At 38.3% G+C, this 20,841-nt stretch overlaps 1 protein-coding gene across 1 annotated transcript; it reads left to right on the top strand.

Annotated features, from left to right (window-relative positions):
• The first annotated feature begins 1,428 nt into the window (after positions 1 to 1,428).
• LOC101956438 (guanylate-binding protein 6-like) lies at positions 1,429 to 18,254 on the top strand. Its single transcript, XM_078026672.1, is given in 10 exon segments — positions 1,429 to 1,840; positions 2,634 to 2,761; positions 7,564 to 7,673; positions 7,862 to 8,058; positions 9,957 to 10,202; positions 10,892 to 11,172; positions 11,948 to 12,160; positions 13,414 to 13,545; positions 13,864 to 14,055; positions 15,384 to 18,254. Coding segments are annotated over 10 exon segments (1,914 nt in total). The 5' UTR covers positions 1,429 to 1,650; the 3' UTR covers positions 15,609 to 18,254.
• Positions 18,255 to 20,841: the final 2,587 nt, after the last annotated feature.

The following is a 20,841-nucleotide window of genomic DNA, read 5'->3' as shown; positions in this document are numbered from 1 at the left end:
AATATGATTGACTTTTGTGATATTCTGCAGTTCCATCCATTTACCAGCAAATGCTATAAACTTATTCTTGTTTATGCTGGGATTACAGGCCTGAGCTACCACACCTGGCTCTATGTTGTGGTTTGATTTGCATTTCCTTAATATTAAAGCAAGATTAAAGTGGAGATTTGGCCTGAAAAATTTCTGAGCAAACAAAGCCAACTAGATGTTAAAAATAATATTATCCTTGTGAAAGCTTCAAATCTAAACAAAACAAACTTGGGTCATTTGGGTAAATGCTTATGTAAAATGGAATGAAAACCTAACCTCAGTTACTCATAAGTAGCCAATTAACATATGATTATGTGACTAATACTTGTTACATGTTAACCCATAAAAGGCAAATTTGTAACTACCACTAATCAGTTATTCCTCATGTTCTACATTTTTCTAATAAATACTGGATTCTGAGGCTTTGTTATCAGAACACAAACACTAAAACAGTCTTCAATCTGGATATTTCCCCAAACACAAACTGATCTTATTCAAACAAACTCTAAAATTTTATTATATCTCCAAATTTCCTTTTACACTAGTTATTAGTGGAGTTGAGCCTGTCTCAATGTGCTTATGGTCACTTGCATATCTTCTTTGGAGAAATGTCTATTTCAGTCATTTGCTCACTTTTAAATTGGGTTTTCTGTTCTTGTTGATGAGCTGTAGGAGGTCTTCTTAGAGTCTGGAGATTAATCCTTAATCAGACAAATGATTTGCAAACATTTTTTCACTCATTTTGTGTGAGTTTTCTTTTGCTCCATTGATAGCATCCTTTGTGCATAACAGTTTTCAATTTTAAAGAAGAATAGTTTATCTGTTTCTCATTTATTTCCTGTGTTTTGGAATCATATCCAAGAATTCATGCTTATCTGAAATCCAAGTTAGGAAAAAACAAACTAGAAAAGTAGGCCCCCTACCCAGTCAGGTTAGCCTATTGCTAATAAGATCTGCTCCTTTCCCTCTAGTTCAAAGTGTGGGGAGGATTCAGGATCAGACCTTCAGAATAAGTCTGTGATGTCCTGGGGAGTGGCTAGGGAAAGGGCAAGCAAAGACACAGAATTTCCTTCTATTTTGAATGTGGCTTTGCACACTGTTTCTTTGAATGGTTTTCAGAATTCCTATAAGATTATTTTAGCTTTTTTTTTTTTAATCTCCATGGAAGGAACAAGAGCTTAAAGCTTCCTAGTCTGCCATTGTGCCATTCTGCTCAATTGTCTAGCTTTTTAATCATGTCTCTGTGACACATTCACTCAGCATTTGTGAAGCTTATTTATCTCATTTGCAAAGTTGGCTGAATAATCTCTAACTTGCAGGTACATAAATTATTTATTACAGTTTTTAGCATATTTTAGTAACATTACATGGGTTTTATTATTACTTGTAGAAAAATTTCAGAGAAGATTATACCTTATGTTTCATCAAAAACATTGGAGATTTGGGAGAATGATGAAGGCAACCTTGTGGAGTCTGCTCTTGTTCAGTTATGTGTAGTCCCAAACAAAGGACAGATGGCTCATCAGTCCCAAGCTGATGGGTGGTTGGATAACTCTGAGACAGAGAATGACTTTGTAATCTTATTTCTATTTGGAGGCTGTTCCAGGTTAGCAGGTTGCTATGGCATCTGGACTGAAAATGTCAGCCCCCATTTGTCTGGTGGAAAATAACAATGAGCAGCTGATGGTGAACCAGCAGGCTCTAAGAATTCTTGAGAAGATTTCTCAGCCAGTCATAGTGGTGGCCATTGTTGGACTGTGCCATACAGGAAAATCCTACTTGATGAACCGTCTGGCGGGACAGAACTGCTGTGAGTGGTGTCCTGGGAAGGGCCAGTTGCTTGTCTCCAGCTGAATCTTATCTTCCTAGTGATGATCCTCACTCAAGAGAGGACCCAACTTTTCTCAGTAAAGGAACTTTCTCATTCTAATTCTCATGGCCAAATTACTACTTTACTGTAATCCTTCCCCATATTCTTTTCTTTATTCTGATTAAGGAAAATCTCTCCTACTGGTGTTCACAGTTGTTATCTTTTCTAACATCCACATCTTTTCTAACACTTCCAGAAATGTTTCTTCTATCTTATATAAAATATTTTTCCCTCTATGTAATATTTCATCAACATGTAAAGATCTTTGAATATTTGTCATCTTAAAAATCCTCCTTGGATTTCACTTCCTATTGCAACTACTCTTTTTCTTTTTTGCTTTTTCTTTCACTTATTTTTCAATGCAAAAAAAATAGTATTCAGCTTCCTTTTTTTCGTTTTTTTTTTTTGTTCTTACATCTACCTTTAATCTGCAGATCTCTGAGCCTCACCATTTCTTTAAAATGCTTCTTACTAGTGACCTCCATTTTGTCTATAGTTCATGAATGCCTCTTGGTCTTCATCTAGAACCCTCAAGTGGCATCATTCTCAGATTAATGACTGATCCTCTGCTCCTTAAAATAGGTGACTTGCAAAGTAAGGCATTCTTGAGGAAGAAGAGATTCCACCATCTTGGCTGTTGGGGTACACACAATCCAAGACCTCAGGCTCTGTGGGTTCTAGGCTGCTTAGGAGTTCTGCTCTCAGCATATGTTGTTCTCCCCTTCCCTTGCAGGCTTTCCTTTGGGCTCCACAGTGCAATCTGAAACCAAGGGCATCTGGATGTGGTGTGTGCCCCACCCCATAAAGCCAAACTACACCCTGGTTCTTCTGGACACTGAGGGCCTGGGCGATGTGGAAAAGGTGAGGGAGGGAGTCTCAGATCCTTTGTATGCTGAATTTTCTCCTTATTGCTTTATGACCCTTTACAATTTAATTGCTTTGATCTACCACCTGGAAACAGAACTATAGTGAATAAGGCAAACTGGTAGCCTAAATCTTACCTCCAGCTCAGATAAGATAGAGGGAAGTATGGTGAATAGAATGTTTTCTTTCTTGATGGTTAGCAATACCACCCTTTATCATTGAGTTCTGCTTCCTCAAATGTGGAAGTTTGAACATTATAGAAGCAGCCAAGGCAAGTATGGGAAGCAACTTCATTTTAAAAAATAGGACAAGGGGGCCATAGCTGGTATCCTGGTATCCCAAGAAGTGACAGCATCTTGCTCCTTTTATACATTTTAGGTTTTCTTTGTTCTCATGACCTCTTCCCCCTTATCTCTCTCCTTCCTGCCCAAGAGATCTAGGTGGAATGGTAAAACGTGAGAAGCAGGTGGGTTGGAATGGCCAAGGTGGAGTGATCTGGGCAGGAAGGGAATGGGCAGCCTGGGAGGCATTAATTAGCAGTTTCCTGCCTGCTCACTGGACGCTTCCTTAACAACCTTCTGGGAGGGGCAGTACAGACCTATGATCTTGGTGCTCAAAGGGCTCCGTAGGCATTAACATTCCAATCTCCAGGGGCAGTCTCTAACTTCCTGGACCCAAATTGGCCTCCATTTTCTCAATCTGACCAAATCACTATCTACACTAACTGCCTATATTTAATTTTGCTTCAGTAGGGTGAATGTTTTGATTCAATATAATAAAAAAATTATTGAGCAGCTAAGTTCTAGCCTTCTGGGCTCAGTACATTGGCATTACTGACCAAGTAAAGGCTCTGTCCTCAAAAAACCTGCAGCCCCATTGAGGAGACCACACCTATGCCTCAGGTTAAATACAAGGCCTGGGAAAGAAGCTGGTTGGAGAGAGGAAGGTCCCATGCTGCAGTGTAGTGCCTGACCCCTGTGAGTTCCATGGGGAAATCTGTGGCTGGGTTGGCCCTTTGGAGGGATCCTGTGTTGAGACAAGGAAGTTGGGCCTTGATCCCTGGTGCTGATCAGTCCTTGGAGGTCTGCCCTAGAAGCCTTTCTCATTGAGTGCTGACCTCTGAGGGCTGTCATCCATTAGCACTTCCAATAGCTTGAAAAATGATCCACACAGCACATCCCAACTTGATCAAATAGTTAAGTGTAAACGGAGCTTGATAGGAGGGTGAAGGGGTATCAGCCTCATCCCTGAGGATGAGGAAAGCCTCCTGATCCACCTTTCAAACTACAAACATTCTGGAAGTCTTTGAGAAATCTATGACTGCTGGTACTATCAAAGCATATTTCTGACTTATAATACACATTTTAAGATGGATTTTTGATATTGTACTTTCTAACAATAGGTAAACTGAGTGATCTGGTTGTTTTTTTTTTTTTGACACAATACATTTATTTTATTTATTTTTATGTAGTGCTGAGGATCAGACCCAGTGCCTCACACTTGTTAGGCAAGCACTCTACCACTGAGCTATAGTCCCAGCCTGTGATCTGCCTTTTATGCTTTATTTTGAGACTTATTTGAGAAAAGTATCTAAATTTCTATACTCCCTTTTTTTGCATAAGGATTTAGATATTCTGTGCTTACTTTTTATCAGCTTCTTTGAAATATAATTAACAAATAAAATTGTATGCATTTAAGGTGCACAAGTTGATGTTTTGATTTACTTTGTGAAATGATCAGTACAAACACATTAATACATGTATTAATTTTTAGTTTTCTTTTTTGCTTTTTAGTGAGAACACCTAAGACATAGCTTCTTAGCAAAATTCAAGTATACGATACAGTGTTAACTATAGTCACCATGCTATACCTTAGACCTCTAGAAATTATTTATTTTGCATAACTGAAACTCTGTACTTTTTGACCAGTATCTCCCTGTTTCTCCCATCCCCCAGATTCCAGAATACACCATCCCATTCTCTGCTGCTAAGGATTTGAGTATTGGACCATTTTACATTCCATACCTGAATGAGATAATATAGTACTTTTCTTTTTGTACCTGGTGTATTTCACTTAGCATAATGCCCTCAATTTTCATTCATGTTTTGCAAATGGCATGATTTCCTTTGTCCTTTTAGGTTTGAGTACTCATACTCCACACTTTCTTTACCCATTTATTCTTTTATAAATGTCTGTATCTTGGCCATTGTGAAATAATGCTGTAATAAATATGGAAGGGCAGGTATATCTCTGAGATACTGCAATTACTTCCTTTGGCTCTTGAGAAGTGATATTGCTGGATTATATGGTTCTTCTATTTTTTTGAGGAATTTCCAGAATGTTTTCCATAATGGCTATACCAATTTACATTGCAATCAACAGCATACAAGTGTTCTTTTTTCTATATCCTCATCAACACATGTCATCTTTTGTTTTTTTGTTCATAGCCATCCTAATTGTTGTGATAGCTCATTGTGATTTTGACTTTCATTTCCCTGATAATTAGTGAGGTTGAATATCTTTTCATGTACCCATTGGCAATTTGTATATTAAATTTTGAGAAATGTATTTTCAAGTCATTTTATCATATTTATTGAGTTGCTTGACTTACTGTTGAGTTATATGAATTTCTTATATACTTTGAATATTAACCCCTTGTCAGATATGATTTGCTAATATTTCTATCCCATTCTGTAGTTTCCTTTTCACATGGCTGATTGGGTTTTTTTTTTTTTTTTTGCTTGCAAGAAGGTTTTTAGTTGGATTTTGCTTTTGTTGTCTGTTCTTTTGGTGTCATTTCCACAAAAACCAAGGTTAGACCAATGTTAAAATAGCTTTTGCCTGTTTTCTTCTTGAAATTTCAGGACACGTGGTCATTTTTTTTCTACTATCTAACTGAAATTTTGTGTCCTTTGACCAATATTTCTCTATAATCCTTTTCCGGCCTTTGGACCACCCTTTCAACAACCATTCCATTCTCTACTTGTATGGATGCAACTTCTCCAAGTTCCACATACAAGTGAGGTCAGGTGGTATTTGCTTTTTGTGTCTCTCTTCATTTCACTTTAGCTTAAAGTCCTGCAGGTCCATATATGTTGTTGCAAATGACAAAATTTCCTTGCTTTTATGGATGTATGGTATTCTGGTGTGTGCATTTCCCACATTTTCTGCATCCATTTATCCATTGATGAACACTTGGTATGATTCCTTGCCTCAACTTCATTTCCTTTGGATAACACACAGTAGTACATCCACTTTCAGTGCTTATATGCAAGTTTCAAATCTATTTTGAGTTCAATTTTAAACACTCTTCTGGCTATGGACATCCAGTTCTTCTGACATCACTTGTTAACAAAGCCATTCTGTCCCTATTGTGTGTTCTTGGCACTGTTGTCCAAGCTGAGTTGACTATTAAAGCATGGATTTATTTCTGGGTGCTCTCTGTTCCATGGGTCTAGATGCCTGCTTTTACAACATTACCATACTGCTTTGATCACTGTAGCTTTGTAACATTTTAAATCAGGATGTGTGATCCCTTGACCTTTGTTCTTCTTGCTCAAGATTGGTTTGGTTATTCAGTATCCTTTGTAGTCAGGTATAGATTTTAGAATTTCTCTTTTTGTTTACTTAAGAATGTCATTGTCATAGGCAGTTGAAAGCCATCTATCAAACAATGGTATGTGCTTATCTAAATGGGTTTTCGTTTGCCACAAGTCTTAGTTCTAATAACATTGATTACTTTTTAATATTAGGGTTTTGGGGAAATAAGGAAATGAATAGGTTAATCTCCCCACCCTTAAATTGCTATATAGAATATTATAGGCCTGAATCTGTTATTACCTTGCTCTCTAGGAACAAGCTTTATATATTCTTTATATTAGAAGTAATTTCTAGATTTAATTTAGACAAATACTACAATTTATAGAAACAAATTAGCCTGACCTTTCATGTCCTTCATCAACCTGTGTCAGTGCTCACGATCCAGCATTGTTTCCTTCTCTTACTTGCTTCTCAGTCAAACAAAATAACTATTTTCACTGCAAAGACTCCTACAATCTCTAGTTTTGTTTCTGTGGATCTTTCTACTTGTAGGGTCATCTTTATTTGTTCTGTCAACCTTGTGCCAACTCTTTAATGGTCAGCTCATGGTCTCTAGGAAGGCTTCATACATGTTTTTCTCCAACTTTCATAGCTCTGTTCTTTCTTGATTGACATGTACTTCTTAATTTAATATAACAGCTATGGATTTCACTACTTATATAAATTACTAAGATCCAAATTTTTATAGATATTATTATCTGTGCTGTATTTATTATTGTGAATATCTTCATTGCTTTGAATTAGTCATCTCAAAGTAACTTGTCATTGTGAAATTTGTTTTTCTGAATCTAAGATCAGTGGGATCAGTAGCCATCTATGCCCAGCTATTCCTACTCTGATATTTATATGTTTTATATGGTCTATGGTCAATAAATATATAGAGAGAATGAAGAAATGCTAACATCAATGACTGAATGAATATCCTATTGAGAACCCAATAGAGTACAAGTTTATGTATGTATATTATCTTATTTCATCTCATTGAGAAAAATAAAGCTATGTAAGATGAGAATCATCATATGAAGAAATTATGATTCTAAGAAACATTATAATTATCAAAGCTGTTATTTGTTCAGGTCTTTTTTCATTGCATATGAATTCCAATTAGTAAACCGATACATGAAAGACTGACAGAATAAAGGTTTGAATGAATTTGTAAGACATAACTCCTAAGTTCCTTGCTGTAATGTGCTTCCTAGGGTGACCCTAAGAATGACTCCTGGATCTTTGCCCTGGCCGTGCTTCTCAGCAGCACCTTTGTCTACAACAGCATGGGCACCATCAATCAGCAGGCCCTGGACCAGCTGCAGTATCCTTCCAGGAACTCAACCACCCTGTCATTGAGTTTAGGGGAATAAATACTAAGTCATTTTCTTTTGCAGTGTCAATTAGTGGTTTCTGGTGAAGCAGCGAGCACCTATGGCAAAAGAGGCCATTTATTAGAACTTTTTATTCGGGAAACATGGAAATGACATTTTTTCCTCAGCCAAGACCTAGTTATGTGAGAGAGGTGACAGAATTAATCAGGGCAAAGTCCTCCTCAGATCCTGATGAAATAGAAGATGGCACAGAGTTTGTGAGTTTCTTTCCAGACTTTGTCTGGACTGTCCGGGATTTCACCCTGGAGCTGAAGTTTAATGGTCAGTTCATCACAGAAGACCAGTACCTGGAGAATGCCTTGAAGCTGATTAAAGGTACCAGAGTGTGGCTCAGGAGTGGGTGGGATCACTGAAAACTGCCCATCATTTCTGGGATTCCATTAGTATTTGAGACTGAACTGAGGTCTGCAGTGGAGTATAGGTTGAAGAGCTCCAGGAACTGATGTTTACTTATGATATGTAAGGCCTAAAGTACAATGAAATTATCCAAAACCAAATTCTTTTAAACAATTTTTACTTTAGTTTCCTGATTACAATGGAAGCTAAAACTTTCTAGTGACCAGACACTTCTGTATCCTCTTTGGCATCTGCTTTTCTCTGTTCAGGAGAACAAATGGCCTCAAAATTGTTAGACATGAAATTATAATCCAAAGCCCATCTCATGAAAAAATATGTATATCACAGAGATAATTCTTCTAATTTTAAAATACTAGTGTATTTATTTCTTTCATATGAATACCTTTGTGATCCAGGTGTGGCATCTGTAATTCTTGGCACTCCAGAGTACAGAGCAGCAAAATCTCAAGTTCAAGCTTAATGAGACCTGTCTCAAAATGAAAAAATTTAAAAAGCTGGGGATATATCTCAGTGGTAGTGGCCCTTGGCAGGAGAAGCAGGATTTCAATTTGAGGCCAATTTGGGCAACTTAGCAAGATCCTATCTTAAAATAAAAACTAAAAAGGTTTGGGTATGTAACTCCCTGGAACAGCCCTGAGTTCACTTGCCAGTATTCCCTTCCCATTCTCATACCTTTGTGTTCTAAATAGGCCTGAAGAAGCATGTATATTTTCTATTTATTCCTTTCCAATATTTATTATGATTATAAGAACACTCATTTTACTTGAATATGATGGCTTTCTCTTAATTCCAACAAATTTACTCATGGTATTATTTTAAAAAATTATATTGATTGGTGTACATATTGCTTATATGTAAATTATTTACATGGGTGCATAGCTAAAGAAATTTTGTGAGAAATACCAATTCTGATTTATTCTTTTGTGCTTTCATTTTTCTCTCTATGCTTTCTCAAAACATTGATTGAAAAATTGGTAGGCAGAAAAGCAAACAGTCAAATCAAATATAGACCTCTGTCTCCAATTTTAAAATCACATGCTGTTTACTTTTGGTCTTTGGAAGTGTTTGCTACAAATAGCTAACATTGTGTGAAAGTTATTTTAAAAAAACAAACTACATTGTTATATTACATCCCAACATTATGGGATATATATAGATAGTAAGGTGATTAGTAAAGTGAAGCCTATAATCCATCTATCATTTCACATAGATAGTTGATTTGATCCCAAATATAGTAGTTTTGTTACCCATAGTCCTCATGTTGGACATTAGATCCCTAAACTTCTGCTTCCTACATATCTGTTACTTTAATGTTTGACCTACATTTCCCATTTCTTCCCCACCTCCTGGTAACAACTATTTCATTCTTTCTGTTTATTTGGCTTTTTAAAAAATGAATTCTTTTTATCACAAAAGTAGTTTTCTTTAATGAATTATGGTATCGTTCTCAGTATTCCTAATGTTATTTCTGATATTGCTCCATTATCACTTATTTGTGTGTCTTCTTTCTGGTCCCACAGCTCAATTTTTGCAAGGGATTGAATGGATGAGAGATTTATATTTAGCCTTTCATTCATTCAGTAAACATATAATAAATAACAACTCTATATACTGGTACCATGTTCAGGTCTGGGAATATCAGTCTAGATATTTTTTTCTGCTAGGATCTAAATCTCTTGTCAGAGTTACATCATTGGCACAAGTTTGGTGTGCAAAGAAGTATTGAATGTTAATGTTAAAACAATTCTTTAACAGTATATATTAACTGCAAAGATACAACAACCCCTGTCAAAAAATCTTTAGTTCCCGGTCCTAAGACAATTTCTACTGTATTCTCTGTTTTCCCCATCCCTCAGGGAATGGCTCCAGAGTTGCAATGTTCAATCAGCCCAGGGAATGCATCAGGAATTTCTTTCCAAAACGGAAGTGTTTTGTCTTTGACCGGCCAACAAATAACAAAGAACACCTAGCCCATATTGAGAGCATCTCAGAAGAACAGCTGGATCCTAAATTCCAGGAACAAACAAATAGTTTCAGTTCTTACATCTTTACCCAGGCAAAGATCAAGACACTCAGAGAGGGGATTGTGGTTACTGGCAATCGTGAGTCTTTTCATATTTCTGGGTTGACTAATACATGTTGAATATACTATACAATGTGTTTCCATTAGTTTTGTTTGATAATTGGAGAAATATGCACAATTTTAAATCAGGGTACTTGTTTGGGTTTACAGACCTTCTGTAAAATTGTGCACTTTGTTACTGGTGTCTGTGGCTTCCACATGTCTGAAAAATCCTCCATTGATAATAAAAATCACTAATAGTGTATAAAAACAGATAGATACTATTTTTTTAGGGGAATTCTTATATGTTAAGTGTTGTTTGTAAGGAGAATATGATGTGTATTTTAGAAATTTATAGTAGCTCATATATAAATGCTGGCCTGTAAACACCTGAAAATCCTTTGAAAGTTTTGGCAATAAATATAATCTGATATACCTTTCCTCATTGGTCAACCTATGTAATGTGTTTTCCTTTGACTTTTAATTGAGATGTTATGTTTTCCATATACACTTAATATATTACAGGGAGGTGGATAGTTAACATTTTAAATACTGTGGCCTAGAGAACCATAAAACTGAGGTCAATAGTAACACTAAAGTGATGATAGTAGAAAGAGGTAGGCATGTGTGTTTTTATGTGTATGAGGTTTTAGAAATATTGTCTTAGAATCTTGGATCTTATTGAGTTATAGATTCCAATTTATCCCCTAAAATTTCTGGCTTCCTCAGGCCTGGGGACTCTGGTGGTGACCTATGTAGATACCATCGCTAGTGGATCAGTGCCTTGTTTGGAGAATGAGGTGACTACTCTGGCCCAGTGTGAGAACTCAGCAGCTGTGCAGAAGGCAGCCAACCACTACAGTGAGCAGATGGCCCAGTGAGTGCAGTTCCCCACACACACACTCCAGGAGCTGCTGGAGGTGCATGCAGCCTGAGAGAGGGAAGCCATCACAGTCTTCATGGAGCACTCCTTCAAGGATGAAAATCAGGAGTTCCAGAAGGACCTGGTGGTAATTGTCTCAGTTATTACCTTTTCTGGTAGTTCCCTTGAAAAGGAAGCCTACGTGCCTTTATGGACCTCAGGGTTCCTCTCTCTAATTCAAGGATAAAGCACTTTGGATTCTCATGAGGAATACAGTTCCCAAAGACCATATATCCCTCTTTGCCCCTTCCCCCAAACTTGGGGCACATTATCCAAAAATCTCTCAGATGACTGAAGGAAAACCAGAATAGATATCTTCCATAACAATCTGATGACTGAAGTCAAATCTGTATCAATATCCCCCTGAATGCTTCTAATGAATACTAGAAAATCCTTCTATGGGTGACAAGCCAGCCTGGAACACCTGCAAGTCACCCCCATACCGTTTCTTCTTCTGTGCACACTCTCCTTTTCCTAGGAACCAAAGTTTCTTTCACCAGACCCTCTTTCCACTTTGCTGTTCATCTTATGTTATTCCTTGTTTCATTGCATCATTGAAGATCGAATCACAGCACTCCACAGATGGCAAAACACCATGGAGCTTCTGGAATGCAATCCCTTCATCACACAGATAAGCATTTTGAGGCCCAGGAAGTTTAAGAAATTTTTCTGTAGACTTGCAGAGGATCTTCAGGGATGTAATGAGTCAAGTTTTGTGATTGCTGATTCATCCCGAGTCTTATTCCACTTGAATGCTTTTCTCATCATCAATATAGTTAGATTGACCCTTCTATAAGGTTCTTTGGAGTTTTATCTTTTTCATTCCTATCTTCCAGTAACATGTGTCTATAATTCCATTGCAGAAAATAGTAGAGGAGAAGAAGAACTATTTCTTGCTGAAGAATGAGGAGACTTCTGAAAAATGCTGCCAGGCTGAACTGAATCGGCTTTCAAAGACCCTAATGGAAAGCATTTCTGCAGGAACTTTCTCTGTTCCTGGAGGCCACAAGCTCTACATGAAAGCAAGAGAAAATGTTGAACAGAACTATTTGCAAGTGCCCAGGAAAGGAGTCAAGGTGAGGAGTAAGGGGACATGGGGAGCTTAGAGAACAGTCAAAGTTTCTCTTAAATCTACTTGTGAGTGATAAGAAAGCATGATACCTCTATCTCCCTCCCTCTTCCCCAGAGCTGGAGATGGAAAACCAGGGCTTTGTGCTATCTAGACAAGTGCTCTACCACTGCGCTACTCCCTGACCCCACTTAGTCTTCGAATGCTTCCTATTTATTATATTTACCTGAGAGTGGAAGTATTCATTTCCAAAAGTATTATGGATTTCAGAAATTCAGGAAAGACAGAAAGAACTTATGAATTTCTTCATCCACATTATTTGAAATATGCCAAGTGCTAGTGATTCCCAAGGTTCAGTCAGAGCTTTTGCTCTCAGGGCTGATCAAGGTAAGAAAGAGTCAACTAAATGGACATATTGAGTGATATCACTTATTGATATCACTTATGAGCCAGGGACAACAGGCTACATAGGTGGTGGCAGGAAACACAATAATGGCACAATTAACATTTCATATTCTATTGACTATAGACATGGTGATATGCTTTTTCCCGAGAACTTTTAATTTAGTTTCCCAAACAACTCTATGTAATACCTCTCCTCATGTGAACATTTTATACATCTGAACTGAGAGGCCCAGACAGATTTAATAACTGGTCCAAAGTTATACCCAGCCAGTGGTGGGAGAAAGCAGCAGCATAGACCAGAGGCAGCATTTCACATTGGAAAACAAACACATGAAAGCATTAGAGATTATAATTTGTACAATTTCACATCATTTAAACTAGGTGGAGCCTAGAGTAGGTGGAGGGAAAAAGCATTAGGAGAAGAGGAGGAGGGGGCAGGAAGAGGAGATATGGAGGGTCTCAGGTCACACCAAGGAGCTTGGTCACTGAGAAGGGAATCACTCAAATTTTAACCATGAAGCCCAAATGATATGGACATGTGTGGGTTTTGTTTGTTTTATTTTATTCTATTTTTTGCTGAGGACTGGGGATTGAATCCAGGGGTGCCTAATGATCCTAAGTCACATCCCGAGCCCTTTTTATTTATTTTTACATTTTTTGAGACAGAGTCTTGTGAAGTTGCTTAGGGCCTTGCTAAATTTCTGAGGTTGGCTTTGAACTTGCAACCCTCCTTCCTCATCCTCCCAAGTTGCTGGGATTTATAAGTGTGCACCACTGCCTCTGGCTGATATATTGTTTTTACAGAAGTGGTCTTCCAATGAAATCTAAGTTTTTTGCATCTTCTTGGTTCCACAGGCAGGCGAGGTCTTCCAGATGTTTCTGCAGTCACAGACAGCAACAGAGAAGTCTATCCTGCAGGCAGATAAAGCCCTCAGTGATAAGGAGAAGGCCATTGCAGGGACAGGGACAGGACTCCACACCCAGGTGGTGGTGGGATTCCTGTAAAGCCCTCTGACAGGTCTGACAGGAAGACCTTCTCCAAACTGTGAGCTTTCCCTTCTCTGTGGAATGCATGCTCTGCTGAATGTGTGAGGAACAAGGGGAAGTAGAGGTCAGACCTCAACCTGATGGGCAGGACCTTTCCTATCAGTGTCTGAAACGTGCACTCGATGGTGTGGACCTGTGTGAATTCTGTGATTTCCTGCCTTGCCCTGCCTTTCAGATTTGGTTTGGTCTCTGAGCTCAGGAAATCATAGTATAGTTGCTGTTTCTTTCTTCCTTCTCTAAAACTTTCCTGTGACAGAGGAGCGGGCCAAGAAGGAGGCAGCTGAGAGGGAAGAGGAACTTTCAAGACAGAGACCACAGGAACAACAGCAACAGATGGAGGCTCAAGAGAGGAGTTTCAAGGAAAACATGGAGCAACTGAAAAAGAAGCTGGAGGAGGAGAGAGAAGAGCTCCTGAAAAACCAGAACACCATGTTGGAGCACCAGCTGAAGGTGGGTGATGCCCTGCTCAGTAGTTCTGAGGGTCCTGGGGCCCCAGAAGGAATAGTGCAGATTACACTCAGCTCACAGAAGTAATAATATCACCATTTGTTGCTTATGATTTATTGCAATCCCTGAATTCTCTTGTAAAAAGATTTTTTAATTGTATTCTGTATTTAGACTCTGGAGAATCATTTATAGTCCCTTAAATCTTTAGGTTTTATACATGGTGTAAGCTGCTGTTTAAGGAGATTTTAAAGTAATCTTATGACAGTGATATCTAGAGTGTGGGACATTCTATAGGGCAATTGTCTCAGTCTGAAACAAATCAATGGTATTAAAAAAAGAAAAGAAGGAGAAAGAGGAGGATAAGAAGGAAGAGAAGGAGAAGTCATGGCAGTAGTAGTGAGGTGAACTTTTCTAGATTAAAAGATAGTTCAGACCTAATAACCAAATGTATTTAAACTTTTTTGGGACCCTGATTTGAACAAAACAACTTCCAGAATATTTGAAACAATCAAGGAAATTTGAAGCATTAGATAATGTGAAATAATTTTGATAAGTATGATAAAGCCCTTGTGTTTATTTAAGACAAATATTAACATTGTTTAGAGATGCATATAAGAGGTGTAGTGGTAAAATGATTGAATGTTAAGGTTTTACTTTCAAGTATTTGGTAAATGAATAAAAGGAATAAACAAACAAAAAATTTCATGAGGGCCTGATTAAACAGATTTTAACCAGCTATAGTCAAGATGGGAACAGCAATTGGTTAGCATCACCAAGTCCCATGTTGTCTGGAGCCCTATTTCTACTCAAAGACCTTAAGGCAGATCTGTACTGACAGAAGTAGAAATCCAGGAAATTGACAGCTTCTAAACTTGCTGCAGTTAAATCCAGATGTAAACAGCTGCACAGGACATGAGAGGAAATCCCTCATTGTCCATTTGGAAATTATATGGTAATAGATTTCTGGATCATATAATGTGTTCTCATCATTGCTATGTGATGGTGACCATGCCATCCCAGTGTGACTGAGAATCTGTTTATTCAGACCAATAACATTTCTTGGCAAGAATATGAATTTGTTCTCACACCTTGGTTAGCACGCAGCCAATCTGTAATGGTGGGTGAATATTAGTAAAGTGGGAAATGTTACTTCCTGGTAGTGTCTAGGTCTAGCTCAGATGATAGTCTTTGTTGCTAAATTATCCTACAGTAATTGAGAAAACATTTTAGGGAGAAAGTAAGACATGTTGACAAAGTTTTTTAAACAAAGTATAACTCAAACTATCAAAATTATAAAATATTTACACCCCTTTAAATTCTATTTATTTTAGGTTCAAAAGTATTTGCTTGAGGAAGGATTCAAGAGGAAATCTGAGGAAATGAATGTAACAATTAATCAACTGAGAAATATGATTGATAATACAAAGGAGAGTAAAATTCCCTGGATTTTTCAAGTATTGGAATCATTTGGCAATGGTCTAAATGCATTATTTTCTCTTGGTAGTTCTGTTGGTAAACTTGGAAAAGGACTTTACTCACTGTTTAGAAAGAAGTAAGGAAAAATGTGGCTTGTGGTACATGCTTTGGCCTACTTTGGTGCTCAAGTTTTTCATTTTAATTCTGCAAAGTTTTAAACATAAAAAGTGCTTGCTACAAGATATCAGTGCATGACCTGCCTTAGATGGAACAAATGCTTGGAAACATTTACAGATAATGCTAGTTTTAGTAAACTCACATTTGCAATAGTTTACATACATAAGAGGTTCTTTGATGCATTGATTTTAATCAGAAAAGTTCTGAAACTATGTAAATGTCATGTACATAAAATTGGTACTACAAATTTTCATATGTGTCAATACTGGAATAGCCAGGAAACAAAATGCCTTGGAACTCTAGGTACCCTAATAGGAAGGATCTTGAAGATAAATTGTTATGTAAAAACAAAGTCGAAAATATTATATATGGTTGACCACTATTAAAAGTGAAATGATCATATGCAAATATACATTGTACAAATAAAATGTCTTCTGAAGTTTTAATGAGAAACTAATATCATTGGCTCCTTTTGGGGAGAAATGATTGGAATCAGAGGTTCAAGGGACACATACCATTCATTACCTACTCCATCTTTGGAAGATCATAAAGAAAGCTTGTATCTCATTCATTTTGAGAAAAATTATAAATTATAGTGATAGTGATAATAATGAAAGTAGATTTGACCATTATATGATGAAACGTCTCATTATTTCTGCAAATAACATCAGCCAGCTCAACTTTTATTCCATCCAAGCCATCCTCCTATAGGATGGTGATGCCCTGCTTAGGGAGGGTCTTCACTTCAGTTTGATATCCCACATGCCAAACATTCCCAGACACACCCTTATTGACACACCCAGAAGCCTTTTAATCTTTGAGGTCTCTTAATCCAATCAAGTTGACAATTCAAATTAAGCATTACAAATATTAAGTAAATAATTGGACTAAGAATAAAATCTAAAACTCTAGTACATATATGAACAAATCTGAGCAAAATTCTTAAAACAAGTTGATAATGTAATAAAATTATCTATCTTACAGACATCATTTCTTCTGAATCATAGAAATCTATATGAAAAGCTAACAAAATGATGACGATGGTGATGATTATAGCCAGAAATTCGACACTGACTTAAAACTCACCTTTATGAGTTTGTGTTCTGATTTGTTTTACACATTCATAATGCAGAGAAAAAAAACTCATATGAGATCCTGAGTGAAGTCAATACAAGTTCTTTTAATCATAATTGCATCTGGTCAGTGAGTAAACAGGTAACTGCATTGACCCTAGCCATGTGCTGCTGGCACTAGGGAAGCCTTGGGAAGGTGCTGAGGGGAAAGTGACTACATTTTTGTGTTCTTGTATGTCTCAGTTCAGAAATAAGACATCAAATAAATTATACCAACAGCAAGAATTTGAATTGCTCATAAGCATCGTAAAGGATTAGCACAGTGTGCAGGAGTCAGTGTAGAAAGAAAGTGTAGAACCAGTTGAGGCTAATCAGTTGGTGATCTTTCCATCAGGAAATGAGTTAAGATGAATTTTTACTGAGCACAAAATTAGGATGGAAATGAGGGATGTGAATTCCAGACAGAAAAGGGTCTGTGCACAGATTCCTCGGTGGGGAAGAACTTGTTGTGTTTGGCCCTGCAGGAAGGGCCAGATGGTGAATCTGAGACAAAGAGAGATGAGAAGAGGAGCAGGCAGGAGCCCAGCTGGGTAGGGTTTTGCAAGTCTTGACAGGAAGACTAGACTTGATTCTTGCTGTAATGGGAGTCTTAAGAATCCTTTCTTAAAGACTTTTAAGAATGGTGACATGACTTAATTTGTGTTTTGACAACTCTCCATGACTGAGCAGGTAGAATGAATTGGAGATGGTAAAAAGTGATAGTTCCTGGTCAGGCTATCAGTGCTTATAAAAATTCCACCAATTTAACTTATAAAATGACTTGCCTATTTGTAGAAACACTTGAAAGATAAAATGTCATATGCTTGTTCTTGAACAACAATAATGGCAAGTGCTGGAACTCTAAAACATGTTTTCCTCTTTTCTCCCTCCAAATTGCCCACAGAATTGATACACAGAACTGTTCCCTGTGAGGACAAGAGGCAAGGCTTTACCCCTCCTCACTCCACCAAAACCTCAGGAGGCAGGGTGGCAGGAAAATAATTTTTATTCAAGCCCAGTTTTGATTGAAGACAGAGGAAACCTTTTCATTTCAAATTATCATCTTCAGAAAACCCAAGGGAAAGGGAAGCTTTTATAAGAGAAGTGTTGGCAAAGTGGGACAAAAGGCAGTAATAGATTGTAATAGTAATAGAATGTAGAATGTAGATTTACCTAGGCAGTATTATGGAACATGTGTATTTGGGATCGTTTCTGTTCTGAGTCCCAGGAGGTTGGCAAGTTAAAACAACTTAGAGCTTTAATTTTCAGTAAGATAAAGTTGCTCTTACTTTCAGGGATATATATATATATTGAAAGCAGCCTAAATATATTTTAATGGGCATATATTATATTTATTCATTTTCATGTAACAAGCCATTCAAGCTTATATAAACACACAGATGTAAAAAATATTGTGTGACAAAAGGATTTTAAAGTGGAATGCATGTAAAAGACAAACTAAGGATTTTCAAATGGGTAATAAACATATGAAAAAGATGTTCAATTGTATGATTCATTAATACCATTATATGTTACCACTATACATCTGCTAATAAAAATACAGCTGACTGCGTGGGCTCTCTCTCATCCAGCCATCCAGTGAGGAGGTCCACAGAACAGAGTAGAGAAGAGTGTGGCTGAGAAGTCACTAATCAAGACCTCTGGAGACCAAGCAGGAAGCAGGTCTGATTTTATTGCACAGTTAACCATGTATATATACTCAGGCAGTAGCTAAGCAGATTACAGGTAGCCACCAATGCAATGTCTGTTAACTATCCTTGCAGTGACCAATCCAGGAGTGGGCAGTGGAGCAAGCACAGGGACTGCAACACATGGCCTCATGCCCAGGGCTGTGCCTATAGGGTAAGTGGCCGGCCGCTCACATGCCTAGCACGAGGGGAGTGGCCTGCCACTAAGATGCCCTTAATGTATGCCATGTATGCAGTACTCCATTCACTTGTCCCCACAGCTGACAATCAGGGTCTGATGAACTTGTGGAGAACCTGGAATGCTCACACACTGCTGCAAGTGCAAAGACTAGATAGCACACCTCTGAAACTCTTTGGAGTACCTGCTTGTGCTGAAAACCTGCCTTTCTGCAGTGTATATATTAGAAGTATGTTCCTGCCTGAGAACTAAGTAGAAAGTACAGGAATTTTCATAATAGTTTTTTTCCCTTATAATCCTCAAACACTAGATACTACTGAAATGTTTATCAGCATTTGCATGGATAAATATTTTAATATACCCACAGCTGGAGTACTTAATATCAATGGGAGTAAGTGATCCTCTAGCCATACACAAAAATGTGGACTAATGTCACAAACAGAATTTTGAAAAACCCTGAATACTAAAGAGTACATAGTTAATTATTTTATTTAGATATGGTGCTAAAGCAGGGTAGTGCTGCACTCCCATCAAATCTCTCTAATTTGCATAAGCAGCAATAATGATAATAAATAGTCACATCATGCCGAAGTCTGCCTGGGCACAAATCAGGAGCAGCCACTCAAGCAGGAACAAACTGTATTTCCGAGCGAAAGCCACCCAGGCGGTCCTTCCAGTGACCACACACCAACCGGAACTCCCTCCACTGGAACTCCACCCACCAACGCAAACTCTCCAGGAATCCCCCGGAGAGCTCAACTGGAACTCAAGGGGATCCTCGAGAACTCAAAAGTCATCATCTTAATGGCCCACAGGCGTCACCTCTCAACCACTACTTCTGGCAAAATGCCAGGGGCCATTCTGACTTGGCTGTGGCTCTCAACATCATAATGTTGACTTGAGGTGATTGTGGTTTAGAAGTAAGGATGAAAGGTGAGAAAATGGAAAATAACAGTTGTGTGAGAAGATTCTTCACGCACTTTGGCTTTGAGTAATAATCTGTCATCTGTTATAAGCAAGTTCATGTACACCTCAGGATGCATGAGGCTCTTGTTAGATCTTCTTAAAAATAAAAATTAATTAGTTGAATGATTCAATAATCAAGTTCTATCTTGTGCACTTCTTCAATTGTAGTGAGGCAATTTCATGCTCATGGTGTTCTGATACAATATGAAGACCCCTGCTTTGGACACTTCTGCAATCCTTCCTCCATTCCCTACTTAGTCTACAAGCTGCCCCTCTGGAATTACTTCTCAACTGTCCCTCTGGGCTTCGATAGTCCTCACAGCATTTCCTTTTACAGAAACTCTTCAGGGCTGGGTGGTGGGTGGGTCTGGGCAGAAACCCATTAGAAGTTCAAAGAATAGAGAGCAAACCTCTCTCCAAAATTACCTGGAATGTTAGGGAACAGGAGAACTGACAAGACAGTGTCACATGGTCCCCTCTGTCCTGCTCAGAGTCCACATGGGCAGTAGCAGGGTGGGAAGGTAACCAGCACAGGAGGCTCTGCTACATTTGGGTGATCCTGACACCAGTACAAACAGTACTGACAGCTCCTGACAGGAACCTGGAATTCCTGTAACTCAACTGCTTTGAGGAATTACAGAGGTTTTCAGAAATGATGGATATGGTGAGTTTGCAAATTCCTAACAGTTTTGGAAAATAATGTTTTTTAGTTTCAATTTCTCTCATTCTCTGTCCATAGCTCTTGACTATCTCCCCATATTCACAAGCCAGCCCTGAGGGCCAGCACCAGGTTCTCAGGACGTTCCCCCTCCTGAGTTAGGCTTGAGAAGACACACCTGAGAGATAATCCCGTGCCTGAGGTGAGCTCCAGCTGTCCATGGCTTGCCAGAGCTTTCACATCTTGTTTGAGCTTGATCCTTGTTTCAGAATTCTCTTCAGGTAACATGTTTAATATCTGATGCCCTTACAGGCTTGTAACTGTGCCTTCTTAAGTCAGCCTTTCTCCTGGCAATGGAGGTGCCAGTTAGAACCCCTTGAGGAGTGAGTCGTGAATGCACTGACTGGGCTCCAGACTACTCTGGATTCTGTCCCCAGGGTCCCTGACATCTGCCCCTGGGGGCTATCCAGTTCTTCACCTTAGTCTTTTGTGAAGACATCTGCTGTGCTGAGTAACCTCGTGGCCTATTGTGAGATGTTGGGTTCTTGTGGTTATATTTGTAGCTCCTGTTGC

The sequence above is a fragment of the Ictidomys tridecemlineatus genome, chromosome 11 (genome assembly GCF_052094955.1).
Source record: "Ictidomys tridecemlineatus isolate mIctTri1 chromosome 11, mIctTri1.hap1, whole genome shotgun sequence".
Classification (NCBI taxonomy): Eukaryota; Metazoa; Chordata; class Mammalia; order Rodentia; family Sciuridae; genus Ictidomys; species Ictidomys tridecemlineatus.
This window is presented reverse-complemented; position numbering and strand designations above follow the sequence as displayed.